The sequence below is a fragment of the Corvus brachyrhynchos genome, unplaced genomic scaffold (assembly GCF_000691975.1).
Source record: "Corvus brachyrhynchos isolate BGI_N302 unplaced genomic scaffold, ASM69197v1 scaffold84, whole genome shotgun sequence".
Lineage (NCBI taxonomy): Eukaryota > Metazoa > Chordata > Aves > Passeriformes > Corvidae > Corvus > Corvus brachyrhynchos.
The window spans coordinates 2,077,274-2,100,750 of NW_008237434.1; the positions used below are offsets into that span (position 1 = coordinate 2,077,274).

The following is a 23,477-nucleotide window of genomic DNA, read 5'->3' on the forward strand; positions in this document are numbered from 1 at the left end:
ACACTCTGATCTTAGAAAGCAAGGTCACAGCGATTTTAAGAAATCCAACTTAAAATATTTATTCAGACTCCCTTGGGAGCTCATGTCATAGTGTAAATATTCCTTGTGCTTTCTATTTCCTGTCATAGACACTTATTTGTCAAAAAAATGAGTCATTAAAATTCTAGATGATGGATTGAGACAGAACAATTTCTGTAAAGACCTAGGAGAGACTGATCAGCAATGCTGTGGGTGACTTGAATGGTTCTGTTAAATAGGCATGTGGTAGCTTTAATGATGTTTGTCTGCAAATAAAGCTAATAATCACACTGAAATATATATAATTTTAACATAAATACATTTAATTCTTATTTAAAAATTATTAGTTTCTGTAAAAGGGAAAAAAACTAAAAGCAAATAGCAAATATCTGGCGGGTGCCTTCCACTTAGTTGCAATCTAAAGTGCAACAAGGGCAGATGCAGGGCAGCTCCATCCTGACCTAGAGGATTATTCAGTCTTTCTGCTCATTAACCAGAGGCTGCCCAGGCTGTCACAATGTGTTCACAGTTGTGTATAAATGTGGTGACTTAGTTATTGAGATTTCTCTCTAGCAATCATGCCAATATTGGTTTCTCAGCAGTACTTGATTTTTAGGAAATAAAATTGTGGTGCCACACATTTTACTTCACACAATTTTGCTGAGAGTTTATTTGTGGTTTCAGATTGTTTGGTTTGGTCTTATTTTTTTAATCTAAATGATTTCTAATAAGTGTCATCTTGTATATAAAAACTCACACTAGGATGAACATTCAGGCAAAATCTTCTTACCCCAGGTCACTCAACCAAGTAATTTTGTTTATTCTGTTGACATCATCTTGACATAGGACTGTTTCTTCAACTGCTTTCTCAAGTGAAGATGTGAGCTTATGCAGAAAAGGGATGCGTAAATAGTGTGGCTAAGGTTTGTTGTTTGGAGGCTTTGCTTGTTTTTTAAAAGTATTATTATTTTTTCTTTTAAATAATATATTTTAATGACAATAATTGTAGATGGTACCTTTAACTTTGAGGGACACAAACTTCAGAGGAAATGTTTTGCTATATTCTGTGCTTTTTTTCCTGCAGCTCCTGGACCAACATAAGTACATTTACTAACAACACTTTTGGTCAAAAACATGCAAGACAGAATTGTTATTTTCAGTTTGCATATGAACCTGGAGACGCAAAATGATTCAGCAATTTGCTCATGGGCAGACATTATGGCTAGTGGCAGAACACATGCAGGTCTTCTGCACGCTGATCTGCACCTTCAACCACACTTCTCTGCACTCTGCTCAGAAGGCAGCAACATCCCTGGCTGTGCTTTCAGGGGTTTCATACTGCACATGACTCAAAACAAATTGCCTCAAAGTGATTTGTTTCTCTAGAGTAACTTACAGAGCCAACAACAGTGAGGTCCTCTTGAGGGCAAAATTTTCCTATTTCAGGTTTCATGAAAGAACAGCAGCAGGAGCAAGGTGTGCATACCTCCACAAAAGCTATTTTTGCTGGTTTTGCAGGATCAGAGATTTGGATCTCTTCTGTCAGGTTTGATGCTTGAATTGGTGGTGTACAACCAGGAAATTTAGAAATTAATTATAAATTAAAAACAAGAAATTTATTGACAAAGGGGGAAAGATGCATCTTATAGATTAATAAAGAAGGTTGACTTGATTTCTTTAGGGATAATGAGGCAGCCATTCCACTTTTTATGGTGATGAATCTTAAATTGAGAGACTAATGAGGGCTTATACTCAATAAAGGCATCTAACAGGGATGGGCTATAAGTAAAATGTCATCAGTCTAGCATTCAAGGCATCAGAAGAACAAGCCCAGTAACAGTTCTCTACTCTTTTTTAGGAGAGACTTATTTCTAGACACCTCAAATTTCCCTGCATGATAACATAGAGCTGACTAAAGTTCAAGTGCACTCATCTATCAAAGGCTCAGGTAGTAAAGATGAGAGAGACAAACAGTAAGGAATGCCTCAATGTCTGTGGGATTTGATTTTTTTGATACATAATAGTCTCCTTTATCACAACAGTTCTTATCCTATGATTTCTGAATAGGAAAGTTGTCACTACAAAACACACTATTCCCTTTTGTCATCCTTTCATAGCATGTAACATAAATAAAGTCTGGCAACAGCAGAATTACATATTGCACTTTATACCCCAGCACCCTAAATTCTATGGGATAAATCATGTATTTTAAAAACACTTGTTTTTGAGGAAGCTAGTGCCAGGAAACTATGTTCTACAAATCACAGCAGAGAGCCATTACTCTCCGTAGCAAGCCTGCTGGACTGTGCCCTTGTAAAATCCTTTTTAGGCACAGACTATATTTTAAGTTCTCTCATATATTAATAACAATTATTGTAATGATAAATACAATCATTTATTGATTTTTTTGCACCACTTCTGCAAAAAGGATCAGTTTGGCTCAACTTTTTAGCCTTAGCACCACTAAACTTCTCTTTTTTTCTTTTTCTTTTCATATTATAGGCATAGTTGTTGTGATATGCACATGAATGTAAAATCATAATTTTCACAAATATTTTTAGCAGATAACTAGCCTCATGAAGGATAGAAATCTGATTTATTTCCACTCAAAATACCTATAAAACAATTTTTCTTGAGAACAATCCTTTTTCATATTTCCTAACTGCCTTTTCATTCAATTTACTGTAAATACATAGTAATTGTTGGACCTGATGGGATATTAAACATTTAACATGCAAGAAAGGATTTGTGGGCATCACCATCCACAGACTATTTTTTAATCATCTTCAGAATGTTTTAAATGTTTAAAATTACATACTGTATTAGTATTAGTACCAGCCTGTGTATATTTACCATCCAAAAAAAGATTATTGTAACAATATTTATTACAATGTTCCCATAGACCATAGAATATTTTTGGTCAGAAATTACCTTTAAGATCATTGAGTTCAGCTGTTAACCCAGGACTGCCAAGCCCACCACTAAACCATGTCCCTGAATGCCACATCCACACGTCTTTGAAATACCTTCAGGGATTCTGACTCTACCTGGCAACTCTTTTGGTGAAGAAATTTTTCCTAATATGCAATCTAATCATTTTCTGACACAACCTGAGGCCATCTTCTCTTGTCCTATCACTTATTGGTTGGGAGGAGAGCCTGTCCACCTCCCACTGCAGAGCCTCCCTGCCCTCCAGCAGATCAATACTCCTGCCCAGCTTGGTGTTATCTGCGAACTGACAGAGGGGGCAGTCGATCCCCTCACCATTTCTCATTTAAAGATATATTCTGGAGCCCATGAAAAGTGAAAGGAGGTCAGTCTCACTGTGCTGCCTGGTGAAGGTGTGTTATTGATTACTAGCAGTGGCACTGGTTATCATCACTCAGAATTGCTGGCCACAAAAATTTCCATATGAAAAATATGGACAGCTCTCCTTCCCTCTCTCTCTTTGCCAAGAGAAAGAAGCTGAATTATGAGTCAGGGAGCACAGAATATCCATGAATGCAGAAGCAGAGGTCACTAGCTTCTGATGCTCTGCCTTCAAGTTTATTCTTCAGAAAATTGATAGAGGAAGATGGAAAAGAGACAGGCAAATAAATGACTGGAAGGGAAAAGGGCAAGAAATGAACTGAAGAATAGGGGGCAATCCTGCAGACTGGATACAGTCAGCTGACAGCCCAGAGAGAGAGGTACAGAAAAACATTCATATATAGAGAGTGACCTTCCTTTAACATTAGAAGAATTCTTGTTTTTATGGACACAACTCTGAGTTGTTTACTCACACAACTCAGATAAGGACTAAGAGCTTTCTACAGGCTGATGGGGTGCACAGGGTTATCAGCAGCTAAGGTAAATAGAATCTAAGTACTTGTTGCTAAGAGGTGCCTGCATGGTTCATTTTTCTTTTCCCAGAAAAAAAATACAAGTTTACCTTCCTTTTATACTAATTTCGCAGACTTCCTTACACAGTGAATCTTACCTTTAAAAAGCCTGATGTGAGCCAGCTGAAACAAGCTGCATAGGGCAGGGGTCCACATTACAAAATACTGAATGATAAATTATGCAGATCAAGCAGTACCAGGGATGGAAAAATGGAACTGTTGAAACTTTGCTAGATGTAAAACCCTCTAGAAAAGTCAAAGAAAATTGGCGAATATGTCTGCAGCATTTTATTCGAACTATAAAAATGGATGACACTAAAATGCTAGTGTTTCATGCTGAATTTGCATCTTTTCATCAGCTAATCCTGGTTAATGCTACTGCTGTACATAGGAGTCATCCCCATGAACAGCATGTTGCACATCATGTCCTTTAGCATATGGATTGATACAAGTTCCCATCAGAGGAAGCTGAGCTGATTTTAAATGTAACATTGAACAGTGCAGTTCAGGATCATGGAATAGGGATGAAAATCTGCAGAGAATTTATTCACTGTTGACCAGGTTGTGCGTGTTTAAATGGAGAAAAAGGATGAACCCAGAGAGCAAAGTGCAAAGACAGGAAAGGATCCTGTTTTGTACTCACCAGTCTGCAGACTTCATTCCATCTGAACACTGAACTTGTCTAATGAACTCAGCCTCTCATCATCCTCTAACATTTTACAGGTAGAAAACCAGGCACTAACCATCAGAGGAAATGCATCTCTCAGCCATAGAATTTCCTGTAGGTGAAGCTTTTCGGATTAACATTTTATATCTTGTTATAGTTCTGAGAGCACAAACTTCCTTCTAAGATTCATAGATTCTTTGAAGTCCTGGTGCCTGCCAGCTTGAAATTTTATTTTTTCCTTCTAGCTGCTAATCCTGGGGAAGCTATCAATATCTTTTTTATGTGTCTTAATGTTATGTACTACTTATAGACATTTTGATAATTTCCAGTCTGCCACAGAGTTGCTAGAAAAAATTAAACTTATAATTAAAACCAGGTTACTCCAATCATTTTCAAATATTTTCTTTGAATAACATTTTAAATCCTCTCCATTAAGAAGAGATTACATGGTTTCTGTTCTATGAGTACAACAGGTACAGAAATAATTGTTAGTCCAACAGTACAAAAGCAGTTTGTGGAAATCAGTAACTTTAATCACCTCCCAAATGGAAAAAAGGATGAAAAATAGATGAGAATCCTATTCCCATCTAGAATTTGCAAGACATTTGAATGAACAATATTTTGCACTGGCCTGTGCAAAGTATTGCACTGTAACTGAAGCTTTTGAAGTGAAATGATTTGAGGCTGTATAGTAGAGCACCTAAAAATAGTGACTGTGCATTCCTCCTGAGAGACGAAGGCAGCATGTGGACCACAATAAACAAATACAGAATTTCCCAAGAGGAATAATTGGTCTTAAAAAATAATTTTGCCAATAATACTGAGTAAGGAAATGGTAGATTAAGACAAGAATTATGTAAGTGTATACATTTTTTAAGGTTTTTCATATACTAAAACTGAATCTCTTCTTGGCATCTTCAAATTTCTGGACTAAGTCACAACTCAGTTACAAGAAACAAGTCAAAACCACGTTGTCCTTAGTGATGTGTGCAGCAGTTTTTACTAGGTAACAATTACCACTTGCTCTCTTAAATGTTACAAATACATCCTAGCACATATAGTATACACACTGCATAGACAATTATTTCCTTTTTATTCTTTAGATGAAGTTCATCTCATAAAACATTACTGGATAAACTAAAATTCTGGTTTATTTTTGGAATCATAATATGGTATAGTTTAGAAGGATCTTTAGGGGTAATCCAGTCCTACTCTCAGCTCAATACAGGGCTAACTTCAAAGTTTTCTTTGAATTCTTCAAGATCAGACCCCATGTCTTCTTTCATAAGCTACTAATAAACAAATAGCAATCAAGAAGTATTCATAAAAAGGTCAAATATGTATTATTTTGCATTTGTCAACAGTGAATTTGACCAACTATAGAGTTATCCATTCAACTACCTCATGAGCTCTGAGCTAATTACTTTTATGAGTAATAACTGCTAGAGAATTAAAAATTACAGCTACAGTTCTTTAGAAAAGTTCATCAAGTGGACCAGCTAGGGTATGAATCACTTATAAAAATAATAGTTCTAATGGGATCCTCCCACCATGTAAAGGAAATCCTGGTTGAATATGCAGTATGGATTTTATAATGTGGTTAGTAAAAATATCCATAGTAAATGGCAGTATGACAACTGTTGGCCTAACACAGGAAACAGACAAATGCAAAGGAATTGCAGCTTTGCCTGAGGTACAGGATTCTTCCTGTTAGGAACTAAGCATAGCTGAGAGAAAGACTCCTGCTAACAACCCTCACAAAAACGCATGAGGAGAAGAAAGGAGAAGTAAATAAATATTAAAAAAGGGGAAGTAAACAAATGTAAAAAAAGGATGATTCAAATTTGGAAGCTGATTGAATGCAAGGTCACCTAAACCAGGAAAAGGTTATTTAGATACTGTCAGGCAAGGAAGTGAGATATATTAGTGCTCCTTTTAGAGGAACACATTAAAACAATAAAAGACTCCATGAGTTTCAGGGGGGATTGCTGTGTATCAAAAATAAGCAAAAAAATAAAATCACCCCAAAACAACACTAGAAGGCTATTTTTGTCTGAAAATGTTTGTACATAATAAACACACATCAGTATAGATGTGTGAAATAAAAAAACCGTGATGCTTCCCTAAAGCTGTCTTTTAGTGCAGATACAAGCTTCATTAGGGCAGATTTTGATCTGAATGGGCAACTCCAAGGTCGTAAGGCTCAGGTGGTTTCACATGGAAGAAAAATACCTGCTGTAGCAGCTGATGGGATTTTTGGGGTGGGGGTCAGAAGAGAAAGTGAGATTGTAAAAGCTATCTTTGTTTACCCATTAAAACTGCATCTCCTTCAGAACAAGAAAAAAGTGGATACTATAATACCAGGAAGAAAAACAGGAAATTTCTGAAATAAAGAATTAAATTCTGAAATACCATAACCCACAGGCTTCCAAGAATTTCAATTAAAAATGAATCTTGCTCATTCTTTTAAAATATAAATTCAAGAGAAAACAGTGAGAATAATCCCCACATTACAGATATTTTAGTATTGTTTATTGCTTGATGTCTTAAATTGTGAGATTTCAGACCTAACTATTACCAACAAAAAAGTCTTAAGCCAAGTCAAACTCTTTTAAACCTAATTAATGTCATAGCTTTTGAACCATTTGAAGCTTTCTTTGCTAAGTGAGAGTGATTAGTTTGCAGCAGAAACTCCTTCCACTCACCATCTCCCAAGATACCATAAGATGTCTTTGTATCAAGAGTGCTTTGTGCTGCAGTTGCTCCATTAAATGAATACTGAAACAACAAATAATCCCTCTCAAAAGTTCAATAGATAGCTTAATGACAAGTGTGGTCTTCAGTTATATCATTAACTCACAGGACACTCGTCAGTAAAAGACTTATCAAAGTTTGCTCTTCTATGTGCATGTGTGCACACTTGTACCTGTGTTTGGGGGTATTTCAAAAAATCAAAGGAGATTTGATGTTGTTTTTACCATATGTTTAATGACAAACATTAACACAAATGAGCTTCTAAAGCCCTTTCTGGCCATTATTGCTATACTCCAGTAGGCCATTACTCATATAAACACTTAGCATATACTCCTTGTAAAACTCACAGCCAGTTACTTCTATCAACCAGCATTTCAATTATTAATCTATTGGTTATAATGTGCCTAGATGGCTTTGAGGAAATTCAGTCATTTCAGATAAACGGCTTCATGTGCTGCCCCCCAAACTGCGGAGTGTTCTTCAGAACATTTCGGGGGGAAATGGTGATAATCCCTAAAGAGATCATGCCTTTAATATTTGAATTAGACAGTAATAAAATCAATAGAAATAAAACACATTAAAATAAATAAATAAATAAATAAATAAAAAAATTAAAATAAGTGTGCTCAATGTGTTAGAGAACAAAGCTTATTAATCAAGCAGTACTTACAAGCAGCTTTTTCCTGATAGCTTCTACTTTTTCTGTAGCTGCTGCGAATTCAATGTTAGCCTGAGCCAGCACACAACATTTTGGTTCTCTCTCACAATACACCTTGAAAAAGACATACCACATTGGTACATTAGAGAAGAAATTGGTCTCACTTTATTACAAAAAATTACAAATGACTCCTGATGAAAGACTTTCAGATAATCCTAGTAGTCTTTCACTACATATCTTTGCTTTAGACCCATCTTTCTTCAGATGAGTCAGGCAAAGATTTCTTTCATTATTGACTACAGCAGATTTTATGATAGTTATAGAAGGATATCTTTAGCAGAACTGAATGCAATCTTAGTGGATCTACTCTCCAGCTAAAATTAATTTACATGTATCACTTTCATGATTTTAGAATACAGGTGGAAATCAGACAGTCATTACACTTCAGTAGATTTCATCTAAAATTGATAAGTTTTTTACTGTTTTGTAATTGAATAAGAGCATGCTGTAATACTAGGATGAATGGAGAAATCCTGCTGCCAGGTGCTCGAGGGAATCACAAGTGATAAGCCCTGTCTTACACTCCAGACAGCCAGACTCAGGATGAATGTTTCAAGTGAAACATGTACATCTGGAGAATATTTGCCAACTGTTGCATTGTAATGACAATTGAAAAGTCCTGGACAGATACATCTTTTTTACCACTTCCTAATAAAAATAAATACATGCATACATACTGCTAAGAACTGAACACTTCCCACTTTATCTCTGGTTGATGTTACATGCTCCCCAGAACACTTAGCTGAGCCTCCTGAAATAATAAAAAATTCATTAACAGAAATTCCCACATCAGAGTTAGTTCAAGAGCTGATATTTACATACCTCACTGAATTTTACTATATTGATGACCCAGGCACAGAGACCAGCTGCTGCAAAGGATTTTGTATGAACGTAATTTAGGTTGAAGTCTGGATCCTTCAAGTAACGCTCCTTGGCAACCTTCAGACAATTCTGAGAAATATGCTCCTTATCATAGTCGATTAAATCTTGCAAAGAGCCATCAACCTGTGAGAAGCTCCAGTGTATATAATGTCCAATTTTTTGAGAAGCAGAAGCTAAATCCTACTTTCATCTCAAATGTAAAACAGGAACCCTGCACTAGCTATTTGGTTTAAACACGTGATTCAGTACAAAGCAAAAATATTTGCCCCAAAAGCCAGAAGTATTCACTGTCACAAACACAATTTGTGATTTATGTCTTGCTTGAGGAATTAGAGATAGATGAGATAAATACAATGAAATGCTCTCCCTTTCATTTTCTCCTATTTTTGCATTCAATAAACCCCAGTGGTGCTCAGACTGGCTTGAGTTTGTCAACAAAGGTACACAGAAAAGAACAATGCAGGGTCATACCTTCTCCCCCTAAATTCAAGATACAAGACAATGAAGTTGTGACTTAGTTTCTCTTTTTCTGACTCTCTTTTTTACCTATTATTTTCTTCTCTCATGTCAGATATTATCTGATGTCCCTTTGATAATTACCTTTCCTATAAAGGTTTTCCAGCTTTGGTCCTTGGGGCCTTTCCCTTTATGTGACAGTGTGCTGGTTTTGGCTGGGGTAGAGTTAATTTTCTTCACAGTGGCTGGTGTAGGGCTGTGTTTTGGATTTGTGCTGAACACAGGGTTGAGGACACAGAGATGTTTTTGTTATTGCTGAGCAGGGCTTACACAGAGCCAAGGCCTTTTCTGCTTTTAGTACTGTAACGCTGGTGAGGGGACTGGGGGTGCATGAGAGGCTGGGAGGAGCCACAGAAAGAGCAATTTCGTACCTTAGTCAGTGACACAGACAGTGGGATCAAGTTCACCTTCAGCAAATTTGCAGATGATGCCAAAGTGAGTGGTGTGACTGACATGCCTGAGAGATGGGGTGTTATCTAGTAATGCAGGATATGAGACCCGATAAGGTATCTGTACAAAAAAGCTGGGTGATATTAGGGCAGTCTGTTACTCCTGAGGAGTTACTGAACACTGGGAGGAGCTCCGTAGCCTAAGCCATTGCAGTAGATAAGCTGCAAGCATTTCATGACCTAGGTTCAAAATTCAAAAGCTGAAGCTAATAAGAGACTGAAGACTTTTTGCGAAAATTTTGAGAACCATGATCTTTTTCCCCTCACTGTCCCTTCTTCATCTTCAAAGGGTTTCCTTTTAGATGCTAAGAGGAAATACCAAGAAACCAATGATTAGTTCAGTTTTGCACTGAAGATTTCCTTAAATAGTCAAGCATTCACTCCAGTTTTGAGGTATAGGAAAGCATTTAAAATTTGTCAAACTAGCCTCCATCTTTTGCCAAATTTGCCTTCTTCTTTTTATTCCTCAGTTCCAAGTCTGAAACCACAGGTCACAACAAGGGACAGAATGGGAGAAATGGAAGTATCCTATATGAGAACACTGTACTTACTTAATTTTGGGTTTGGAAATTAAACAATCATCAGTTCAAGCAGCTTTGCCAAGACACTTGCTTTGGCTTAACAGTGGCTTAGATCAGTGACTTTATATCAGCTAGCATCAGTCTTACATGAAATCTGAGTGCCTCCACAACTTTATGCAACTATTTAATTATCTGTTTAAAAGTGGATTATGATTTCATTGGGGCAAATTTATCTGGGAGAGTAACCCTGGGGGGCGTTCTGTATCATCAGCAGTTGTGTGTTTGCAAGATTACCACACACACTTTTAAAGACACATTGCCTGAGGCCAAAGTCAGTTATACTTGGTTCATCCTTATCCTTGTACCTCATGCTCATCTCACAGGCTCATTTTCTGTCAGGTCTTGCTTAAACCTAGTTTAATTACAGAGAAAGACGATATTACAGTGATCAAGATGTTAATACTTGGATCAAGCACTCTGCATTGGCAGTAACAAGCCTCTGTAAGAATTTAATATCCTTACAAAACGTGTTTCTACAATTCTTGGGAGCATTTTCCATGTACGCATTTATTAGATAGGACACCCACAGATACTGTCTGTGGAAATAACAAATATTAAAAATCAATATGCATTACATTATAAAGGACAAGTTACTAATCAAGTTAAATATGTCCCCCATCTCTTGTGATGTATCTTTTATGATTGCAATTCCCAATGTTTATTGGTTTGCATCTTAGCAATGTATATTTAAAAAATTAAATAATGCATTTACACATGCAGTTTTGATATGGTTTATATTTTCTCTGACACAATTTGAGACCCCTGCTACTGAAATTAACTGCAAGTGAAAAGTTTAGAACAGCCACATGCTCCTTCTGTTCAAGTTTTTAAGGACATAACCTCATGAACAAGTATTACATTTACAGTATATTGTTCTTCTAATATGGCATGGTATTTTCCATTAAAATAAACACCTACTATAAGTCACATGAGTTAATTATATTTCTCTCTCTTTTTTTTCCTAATGCTTAGTTATTCTTTGCTTGCTGATGCCGGCTCCAAAAATATGTGACAGAATAATTGTTTTTTAAGAGAGAAAAAAATTGAACAGGTTGCAGATAAGCCTTAGGACAGTATTTCTCAAATCTACTACCCCTTACAAAGGGAAGGAGTTTTTCATGCTTGTCTCTAGAAGTTTAGTCCTCTTCACATCAATAACTTTTTCAGTATAGAGCTCTTGGTGGCTTTTAGGAAAGATGGAAGCAGTGTGTCTTTAGCAATCAGACCATGAGTGGGGTGGCTCAATTATACCAAGCAAATAAAAAATGCACTTCAGCTGAGGGCGGTAAATAAAAAAAGCTGGCCAGTCTGGATCCATCTTTGTTCCTAATCCTCAGGTAGTGTCACTATCACACATATACCTACACCATACTCTGCACGTTTTCTCTCTTTAAAGGGGTAGGTCCTATTTTAAAAGGCAATGGCATATGCACCTTCATGTATAACTGCTCTGGCTGACAACATTCAGAACACAAAAATGGCCAGAAAAATGACAGCAGTGTTACTGCCCACTATTTTAAAACCTTACCAGCATCATGTTCATGGTAAAACCCTTGTTTATTACTACACATGTGTGTAGCCCTGCCACATTTATGTGGAATCCAGTCTCACCTCACTTTTCCTAATAGGTCTGATCTAAAGTGATTTCCATTCTCCACCTAATCTTCCTTAAGTAATACTTCACTCCAAGTCAATACCTCCAAGGTATTTACTCGCTTAAGGTTGTAAAACTCAAAAAGCTCTTGTAAGCTCCAGTTTGAAATCTATAGAAGAGGAAAGCAAAAATAATTTTTTAAAGGGTGACATATTTTAATCAATTAGGAAGAGTCTTTACAAATTACTTAGCTGAAGATGTATTCTCATTTTCTGGGCTTTTTTTGGTAACACAAAAATGATAGAAGATTAGTGTTTAGAAACTATCATTGGCCTTATGAAACAGTTTTAGATTAATGTAGCACAAAATGACACTTTCATTTCCAATGAAAACATTGCAGAAGTGCAATAAAGCAATGGACAGTGGAGTACAGTAATCATTAGTGTCAGGCGCTGAACTTCATCCCTGAAACAAAGTGGCCCAAAGATGTGATTATCTCACAATAATCACTCTATGTGTTTCACCTAGCTGCTTAATGAAGTAATTAAAATTGTGTTAAGGGTGCATTTTGAACATTCAAATTTATCAGAAGCATATGGAACCAATACAGGAAAAGCATCACTGAAAAGTGTTTGGTAGGATGTTGAACTGTTGGATCTCATTTGTGCACCTTTAATTAATTGCACTATTTGGACTTGAAACTTCATGACCATTTTTAAGGCCTGTATAAGATATGGATCAGCTAAAGGCTGAAGTCTGTAGTAACCATAATAAAGAGAAATATAAAGGTCCTGATCATGTCTTCATTTATCTCAGTACCAAAAATCACTTTTCTCTTAATAAAATTAGGTTCAGACACAAGGTTATTAGAAAGGTATTAAATATCATCTAATGGTAAGTGTTTAAGAAAAAAAACCAGAAGAAAATGAGAGACCATTTTGATTGTTCAGACAGGACAAGTCTTCCCTGTTGGTCAATATCTGGAAACTACAGAATTCTTGGCAACTTGAAGTTTCCATAGCTCAAAATCAGGAATTATCAACTATTACGAGTCAGTTAAGAACTTCTCTCTGCACTATTGGTAAATGACACAAGGTAAACGAGATTTTCTAGCAAAATGCCAGATTTGAATGAGCCTTCCAGACTTTGAAGGCAGAGGACCTTCAATTTATAGCATTCCATACTGCTGGTGCTTTATTTCAAAAGCCATGCTTGCAACTGTAGATGGAAATTTTTGACTCCTGATGAAATTATGCATTTCTATTAATTCTGTGGTGAGCACTAAAGCATGTAAGCCTTTGTGTTTCCAACACAGATGTTGATAACTGATGCTGATAGGCTGAAGCAAAAAGAAGGAGACTTAACACTGAAGACATGTATTATCAGGAATACTATTATAATCTTAAGATTCAAGGTTTGCACCTTGTAAAATGGTGGAATGAACTTCTGTATCAATTGAGTTGCTCAATTTACCTAGAGCCTCAAAGCCTTTAGAAATCTGAAGTGCCCAGAGATGACTCTTTGACCTTTACTGTATTACAAATAGGTCTGATTCTCAAGATCCACATGCATTAATGCTTGAATGAGCTCAGTATTTATTGTTCTTTCATCTCATTAAAACAGCTAAAAGGTTAGGAAAAGGCATAATGTAAAGAAAGGTCAAGTGGTAATCATGGTGTGAAATGCTGTTACATGTGCAAGTATAATAATTCTTTAGACTTTATGCTCCCTGGAGAGGAAGTTGTTCAAAACTGTTCACCTAAAAAGGTTTATTTTGTGCTAAATATAGCTCAACGTCAGTAAATAGGAGAATTAGACTGACCTTTAGCTCCTCTGCATTTGCAATGGCCTTTTCTTGGCTCAGTTTCTCAGTCTGAAACCCTATCTTAGCAATCAAATCTTCAGTATCTTGATTTTTCAGTTGCAGTTCTGCCTCTTGAGCAGCAAACTCGGATTTTAGATCTTCTACCTACATGACAAAAGGTAATGCATTATTAAGGTCATTAGGCATGGTTCTGAGACCCAAAAGCTGAACTGAAAACCAAATTCATGTTTTGTGGGTCTCTAACTAGAAGCATTTTCTTTTCATTTTTTGTATCTTTTTTCCACTTGTACCTGGCAGAATTTTGTTGACATAAATAATTTAATAGTGACAGCCTGAGTGCTCCCACCACAGACTCCACAGCTTGCCTGGGATGTTCAGATGTCTGTCCTGCTGCTGAGGTTGTGGCTGCAACCAGGTGTCTCAGCAGTGCAAAAGAGGCACAGCTGTGGCAGCCAGCAAAGACGCCAACATAAAGGCAGAGGGATGTGATAGAAAATGCTCGGTATTCACTCTGAGCAGATGATTCCAGCAGAGCCTTGCTGAAAGGTTAAGGCACACTCAGAGACTGCTGAACAAAAACTACCTGTTAGCGTGCTGAAATAGCAATTCATTGCCTGCCAGGTGAGAAACTCATATCAAAATACCCAGCAACAATATCTTTTCACATATAAAGAAATTGCTTCAAATAACTTTGGGTTTGGCATGGTTTGGGCTTTTTTTTTTGTTTTTCTGCTAACCTACCAACCATTTTGTCTGACAGCTATTCAAGATATATTTTAACCAGAGGGGTCTTGTTAATCTGATCTGGATAGGGGTGATAAGACAAAGTGGAAGACAAATATTAGAGGGCTTAAATTTCAATCACATGGAAGGTCTTGAGGGCTCTCCTGATTTGCTGGGCTCTGAAATCTTACAAAACCTACAAATTTTACCTTTTCAAAACGTGACTTTTTGATTTGACAAAGCTATAATATAATTTTAACAGATGACTGTAGAGATCAGAAATCTCTCCACTCACTTTATTTTTCAATTTGTTTGAGCCAACTTTATGTCTTTTTCTTTAAGAAAAATACTAAACAATGCTTCATTTGATATTCTTCTATAAAGCTCCAGAGCGCAGGGTAAAAATGGCTCAGTGTTCAAGTGCCTGGCTAGATAGTGCCTGGAGCTGTGGGTCTGTCAGCCAGCACAGCATGCAGCACATGAAATTGTCCAATTACCATTTGGCCATCAACAAATCAGAAATCAGAGAAAAAGAGCATTTTAATAATTTACTAGCAGGGGCTACTTTATTGAAAACAGACTTTAAAATCCCTTTTCTGTTGACCATTTTTTTAAGGTCTTCAGCTGACAAAGTGGGAATAAGCCAGCCAGCTCCCATTATTAGCCTCATACAGCAGCATCAAGATGCAATGTTATGCAAAGACTGCAGCTGAGAATTTCATTTGCATAAAAGCACACAGAATTTTAGTTTTTAATAAAGAAATCGCTGGATTATGGGTTGTCTTCAGAATCTGCAAAAGGGATTATGGAACACATACGTGGGTTGGATGGGGTAAAGGCTTCCAAGCAGTTTCCCCTCCTTTCTGTCTTTGTGGGCTGATCACCCACCAATGAACTGTAAGCAGAAGCACTGACTGGGGGCTAAGTGGCACTAGCCTCACAAGGAGGTGACAACACCTGATGGAAAGGCTTCACATGTGTTCCTCCTGCTTTCATTACCCCTCAGCTGGTCACTGGCCACCCACAAAATCCCTGCGTACGGAGCTGCCTCTTCTCTCTCCCTCGGTTTAGCTTTTACTGTGGCACTTGCTTCCCCTCCCACCCTTTTACTGTAGCCCCACTACACTCCCCCTCCCTCCAGACTTGGTCTTTGCTTAAATGGATAGTCCCCTCTTTCCAAAGGCAGCTAAAGAGCTCAAAGAGCTTCTATGCAAAGAAAAAACCATAAACCCCAGTTTCAAAAATCAGGTAGTTTCAAAGAAACACAAAAATGCCACCCACAAATAATGAAAAGGTGATGCAACAACCGTGTTTTGTTTGCAATAAAATCAAGATTATTTATAAAGAATGAAAGAAAAAGTTGTGACTTTCACAGTTTACCTGGAAAGTTACTGCCTTCCTTCTTTCTTAAGAAAGCTTCTGCATGCTATCAGCCAAGTGCTCCATGTGTTGTGACATCCTCTTGTTTTTTTCATCTAGGATATTATAAAGAATTATTTGCTCCAGAAGACTATTTGGAGTGGTGTAATTGTACTGCCTCTTGTTGTGATTGTACTTGGCACTCAGCACATTCACACTGGTGTGGGCAGAAGCCATGAAATCGCCATAAACCATGGAGTCCTGGATGAGTGGCTGTACATAACCAAGGAAAAAGAACAAATGGAAACATAGAAACAAATGCTTCCAAACAAATATATCTATATGAGTTAAGTATATCCATACATGTTTCTAAGGATGTCTCGTTCACAAAACTCTTCAATCTACCCTAAATATAATGTTGTCAGCATGTAAAAAACATTAAAGCAAAATGAGTGTTCCCCTACTGTTTTGCATATAAATTAATTAATTTTGCACTGGCATTTATCAAGTCTTCATCTCCACAGAAGCTCAGCACTTCAACATACTTTATTATTTTTTGATAAACGCTCCTAAAAACTAGAAATAGAGATTAAACCAGTTCACTATACTGCTATATGCAGTGTTAATACTCTATGGATGTTCTACTTCACCTCTGGAACTCCTGCCTAAGAGAAATCCTCTACCAGTTACAGAGATACGGTAGAGTGGTTGCTCTAATCACACTGGTCCCCCCACATTTGATATATCATCAAATTCCTATTTGGAGTGACGTGCATTTTTGCCATTAACTTCAGTTTGAACAGAACAGGACACCACAATTTAGATTTCTGAAGTTGTACCATCCCTGCTTATCTGTGCTTCTGAAAGATAGACTAACAAATTGTAATGAAGGTAGGCTTTAGACCACTGTGGAGTCCTTCCAGAAGCTGAGCCTCTAGATACCAAAAAAGGCAAAAAACCAGGAACATTTCTGTGCTAAAATGACCTTCTATCAGCTTCAAGGGATATTTGACCAGAAAAGTATCTATGACTTCATGGAATTCAGATTCACTCCAAACTCTGACAGTGGACCCCCTTCTCTATGTGCCACCCAGGCATGAAACCACCAGCTATAACTCCAGCTCCAAGCAAATCTCATCACACTGCAGAAGGGACCCCAGAGCATTACTGTGGTCCTGTGTTGGGTCCCACATCCCCACGTGGGGTTTCTCTCTCATCACAGGGACCAAAATGCAGCCAGAGACTGGAAATTTCTTTTCACAAACTATGTAAAAATCAAAACAGGCCAGGCACATGTAAAACAGCTCCAGATGGTCATTAAGTCATGTGCTTCTGATCAAAATGCAGAGGTTAAATGCCTGTCTTTATTCACCTCTGACAGCAAGAAGAGGGGTTCAGGATCAAAACTCAAAGGTGCTTTTTCTAAATTTGTTGAAAACTGAACTAGCAAATACAAGATACCACTCCAGTCCTTTGAATTAGAGTATACTTTCCCAGGATAATCAAGAAATAAGAAATCCCCAGAATTAATTTTTGTTTGTTCTAAAGGACGCTATCCACATATATTATGAGAATAAATTCACATACGTGTCTAAGCAAGAGTACTCTATGCAAAATTAAAAGGGAAATTCTAAGAAAACCCATTTAACTTCATCACTGTAACTAACTTTCATTTTGTCCTCTATGACTTCTAGCACACTTAAACTTTATAATTTGTGGAGTCACATCTCCCTCATTTTAATGATTATTTATTGCATTCTGTACAAGACGAACCCAGTTCAATTAATCAAGGGAAGCCTAAAAATCAATTAATATGAATTAAATGAGCTACACCAACTCTTAGGAAAGTCACACATAATTTACCAAAGCATTGTCAATAATGCTTAGGGAACTTTGGGAAAATTGCTCGTGAGTGGCTGTTGATGCAGTCAAATGTTTTAAGCCTACATCATTAATATTTCAATCAGGTTGATGCAGAAAGACTTGCCATTTTTCTCAGTAAGAAAACTCATTATTTTCTTGTGCTTTTTCGGAGCTAGTTTAGAAGAATACTTATTTCACCTATGATCAGAAAAACAGAAATTAAAGCAAGAACTAAATAAAGAATAATTTGCATTTAAGGAAAGCAGAGGTAAATTGCTTTACAAATAGGAAAAACCAGAACATCATTAGTGGAAGCAAAGTAGCATAAATTCATCTTTTAAAAAATTGTTTGTAAAAGCAAAACTAGTCATCCAACTGAAATGTGTTTCAGCCCTTTTCTCCTTTTTTCATTGTTTGTGACACATACAGACCCTGCAGTACCTCTCTTCGCAGTGAAAGACAACCTCCTTACACATGATCCTTATGAGAGGTCTCTACTCAGCAGCCCTGAAAAGCCCTCTAACAACAGTTTCATTTGTAAATCAGTGAGGGACGGAGTGGGTTCCGGTGGAGCTGGAAGTGGCCCGAGACAACTTGTCTCAATGGGGCAAAATAACTATTGTTATCGAGCTTAACAAAATGGCACAGCATGGGAGCCACGCCGAGCCAGAGAGCAGCTGGTTGTAATTCACACTGGTTTTCAGAAAACACTAATCGTTCCCGAACAGACCTCTTTGAGGATTGGTCTTCCTTGCATTTTCAATTTGTCACTTTCTCTTATGATAAGGTCAGCGGTGACAGCACTTCCTGACATTAACAGCTGTGGCTTTTAAAAGGGTCATTGTGGAACTACTAATTGCAGTAATTTCATTAGCATAAATTATTTATTCTGCCATTCATTTATCTCCAGGATTTTTTTTTTTTAATACTACATTGTACTTTTCAATATATGCCCATTCAGGGTTGTAGGCAAAGGAAATTATTATTGCTAATTTAGCCTTCTTTATGGGTGAAAAAAAAAGCAAACAAAAAAGAGTTGATACAGTAACAAAATCTGATTTAACAGCAGTTCACCAGAAAACATAAAGTAGCTTGAAGCCAATAATGAAGATTAGGCTGGTACAAATCAAAGCCATTCATTAGTGCTAAAGACAACTGAGCATTAAACCTATATACATTCTGAAAGAAAATATGAGGGTGAAGTAGGTTCATTCTTATACAATCTCGCTACTCTAGGCCTTGGCTGATTGACTTTAAACATGAAAAAAACCGCAAGGCAAGTTACGAGCAGTTTATACAGGAATTTTGCCTGCATCCTCCCTCTATCTTTTCTCAGGATGCAAAATAGTCATTACTATCAAATATATAAATCTCAACTCTTTGCAGTTAGGTTGAGCTAGCTGAAACATGCCAAGCAAAGAACAAAATAGACCAGTGTCACTGAAAATTAACACATGTTGCAGGCAATTATCAAAATTGAGAAAAAAACCCAAGTCAGTGTTTGCTTGAAGGAAAAGGTACCTGGGAGATGTGAGTGGGTGGACAGGAAGGAGTTTAAGAGGCAAGGAGAGAAAGCAAAATATTACTCCAGGTGGCTTCTTTGCCACACTGCATGTTGTAAAATACCTTGGAGTAGGATGAGCTAAGACCATAATGAATTTATCCTTGGTATGCTTAACAATGTGTGCTGCTTGGTGCTAAGCAGCAGAGAATCAGCATAAAAACCAGCAACAATAAAATACTCAAAGATGATAGAGACGTATATGGTTGTTATTTTCAAAGAGGTGAATTAAACAATCCTGATCCTTTTATTCTGCACTAAGTCATATGTGACACCAGATGAAAGTAAGAAAGGGGGGGGGGGGCCTGTCATGCTGAACTTGGACACAGATTATTTTAAAATACTGTAGATCGTGCCTTATATCAAATGAGGTATAAAAGCACCTTTGTAAGTTCATGAAGCTCAGTACATGGATTTCAGAGCTGCTACACCCTGTTCTTTTCTTGTGCTCCTTTAAAATGAGGTTTAGCAATTTCAGTACTGAAACAGAAGAGGGCTCTTTTCCTCTCCTCTCTCCCAAGAAATCAAAGACATCAGAATTGATTAAATTTCTGATATTTTCCATTTCCCTTCAAATACCTCTGAACTCACTGTTTCTTGCCCTTAATGTCCTTCCAGTTGAAAAGGGTCTCACAATGCCTGCTTCCAACAGGCACCACGATCAGGGAGGATTGCTTGTTCTTTCTGTTCAGATACTTTCACACCGGGCAAAAGGGACATTCACAGCAGCACCCTCCACGGAACAAACTGACCGTGCAGCTCACCATCTCCCTGCTGAGCTCAACCTGACCCACTTCTTTCCCTGGATAGCCTGTGTCTTCCAGAAGGGTTATTGTTTTGAAAACAAAGAGGTAGAGAAAAAAAAACCCAAACAAACCCCCCAGAAACTTCCTTCTTGGTTCCCACAATCACTGTGAGTTTTTTATGGTTTTCCTTCACCATTTAAACCCAGAAATTTTCTATTTTTTGTTAAAGCAACATAAATATGATGCCGTATTTGTATTGAACCCTTAAGAGAAAAAATTATCATTAGCTTAACTTCAAGCTACCCTAATTAAAAGTAATCTGTAATATTGTTATACAGCATTAAATAAAAATCCTTTATCAACTACTATTCCTCAACTTTTTGAAAGTGTAGAAAAGACAATTAGGAGCTAAGTGTCAACTATGACAAAATAATCACTCAGCAGTAGACCTCACACTGCTGATCAACAATAAGGGACAGGATGACTGCAGTATGTTTCAGAAGCCCAGGAATAAGTGAGCACTTGCTAACAAGATTTCTGTGCTAAGAACAAAGGACTTCCCTGAAGTATCTAAAATGGAGCAAGCAAAAGGACACATTAGCACACCAGCACTAGAGAGAAGGAGAGGAGACCACTTCCCAAAAATCTTTGATGGAGAGGGGACGGCAGACTCTAGCATTCCCTCTTTTTCAGGGTGGTCCTTTTCCCCCCTCATTCTTTAGATATCCTAATACATCTCTGCAGCTGTCTTGTTGCCCCTCCCTTTACTAACTTGGTCATTTTGCCTTGACTTTCCTTTTACTCCTTCTCAGACCCTTTGCTTTACACCTCTCCTACCATTCTGGTTCAGTTTGGCATTTCCTTCCTGTCTCCTCTCCCCCCCCATAGCACTGACATGGCTTCTCTGTTATTTCAACGCCTCTGTTCTGAGTACACTTTCCTCATCACTTTAAAATCTTTCCCCTGCCTCATCCTATTATTTTTTGCATCCTGCTCTTTGTTTGTTGGTCTTTCCATTGGCTGCATATGACTCATGCACCCAGTACTGGTTCATGTACATTGATGACACAAACCCCTTAATTCCCTGTCAGTAAAGCATCATGTTATTTTGTTAGTTGACATTTATGTCACTTCCTGGGAATCAAACAGTAAAGATACTCACCAGGAACAGTTAACACCAATTTGAAAAAAGGAACTCATTAACATTTGCTAAGATCAGTGAAATCTTAAATATCTAAAAAGAAAAGAATGATAGAGGAACATAATGCTTATTTTTTTTTAAATAATCCCCCCCAAACATTTTATCAATATACTATATATTAGATGTATAGATGTATAATTATTATATATTTATATACAGCAATATTAAATGACTAAATTCTGGTGACCAGATGTATTTTCATAGGAGAAAAATATAATTAGATAAGGAAATGAGAAAAGAATATATTTAAGTCAAAGTAAATTCTATTTTCTTTTCTCCATTAAATCCTCTCTGTTTCTCTCAAATAAGAAATGCTGATGACACTATACATCTCTGTTAAAATAAAGCAGGAGCAGCTGATGGAACATACAAATGCCAGGTTTATTTGCAAACATCTCTCCCTCCCCCGCAGTCCTACAGGAGGCATCCGTGTGCCGCCGGAGTGCGGAGCCAGGACAGCGCAGGAGCAGCAGCCAGGGAGCCTGGACTGAGTCCCGCAGCCCCGCTCCCCTCACGGCCCCGGGGACAGGGAATGCCCGCGGGTTCCCTGGAAGCAGCACAAGACATCCCTTCTCCTCTCCTTCACCTTCATTTCACCACTACTGCTGTGTTTTGTATGGGTCTGAATGGAGGATAAACACTGCAAATGCAGAGAGAGCTGCCTGGTGCTACATTCGACTAAAACCAGATGGCTCTTCCCTGGGAATTCCTGAAATCCTCAGTCTTACATGATCAAAACCCCCCTATCCAAATAAATGGTCCCAAATATAATATAAACATAATCTCCAGAAGGAAACTTCTGCAATGGCAATTGGTGAAGGAAAGTAAGCATTTTCCAGATCTCTGTGAGTAACTCCAGCAGTCTCACTGCCAGCATGGAAGTTGCTGCATGTTGTCCCATGCTAGGAAGGACATCAGAGGCAGCTGGCTAAAACTCTTAGAAGAATATGAGAATATTCCTTTACCCTGAAGAGAAACTCACTAATGCATGTGGTTTGTTTGGGGCTTTTTCTGAAAACAAACATGTTACACTCTGCATCAACCAGCAACAAAAAGAGAATAATTGCCCAGATATTAAAATGCTAAATGTATTTGCCATGTAGTGCCATGGATTGCCTTTACAGGGGAAATCTCCACCTTTCTATTTGCTGAATAGATGGAGAACTCTTTGGTTCACCTGGACTGTGCACAGCAATATTTCAGCCTCACTTGCTACAGCTCTAGTGAATATATTTAACTGAATTGGAAAGGGCTAAATAAACTCTGTATCTATAAGATCCTAAAAAGACTAGAATGGAAGGATTCTGCAAAGACAGTGTTATGAATTACATACGTATCTTTCCCTCACTTCTCTGCCTGTGCTAGACAGCCCCCTAAACTCTCCTGAAGGCAGTGACATACCATTAAAATTCAGCTTTTAGCAGGGGTGAACTTGAACAACATCAAAGGCAATAAGTATGCAGGAAGGAGTAAATTTTTTTCCCCAGCCTATTCAGTTATCGATCTTTCAGTGATCTCCGTTACTTTTTTAGGAAACTGATGGGCTTGAAACTGTACCTCGACCCCTTCGGCTTCCTCAATGAACCTCCTGCTGCTGGAGGGAAGGGCCTCCCATGGCCACTCATGAAGCCAGTCAATAGCAGGGCAGTTAACTATGGCTGGGAAGTTCTCAGCTCACTCTCACAGCATGGCACTGATGGGACAGAAACACACGACAATGTGCCAGAGAGGAGGGAGGGAACAGGGAGAGAAAAGAATCACACGGCAAGTTGAGGCCATCAAAGAGAGGCATGCAATGAACCATGGTCCAGCACCAGCCAGTACAGAGCTGAGGCTCCAAGCCAAATTTGGCAGATAATAAACTTTGTCAGCAACCCTGGGCAAATAGGTTTTGCACCCTTTCCCTTGTACAAACATGGCACTTTTGCAGCTTCCTTCTGCTCTCTCCACGTTGGCATCAGTTACTCAGTTTGATAGCTATAGATGATAAGGCAGGCACAGGGACTGTCTGGCATGCAGACAGCCAGAAGGTGCACATTCAGCTGGCCATGGTGACAGAAACCCAGTTCTTGACTTTATAAATCTATTCAAGTCTCTTCCTGACACTTTAATATGCAGTGTGACCCCTCTAAAAGAGCA

General features: G+C 37.9%; 1 protein-coding gene across 1 annotated transcript in view; it reads right to left on the reverse strand.

Annotated features, from left to right (window-relative positions):
• DNAH11 (dynein axonemal heavy chain 11) overlaps positions 1–23,477 on the reverse strand; it is a 108,820-nt gene that overhangs the window by 50,082 nt on the left and 35,261 nt on the right. Inside the window, 7 exon segments of the mRNA XM_017731169.1 lie at positions 7,991–8,092; positions 8,861–9,043; positions 9,521–9,649; positions 12,128–12,229; positions 13,883–14,029; positions 15,989–16,240; positions 22,896–23,057. Coding sequence (XP_017586658.1) covers positions 7,991–8,092; positions 8,861–9,043; positions 9,521–9,649; positions 12,128–12,229; positions 13,883–14,029; positions 15,989–16,240; positions 22,896–23,057 — 1,077 coding nt within the window.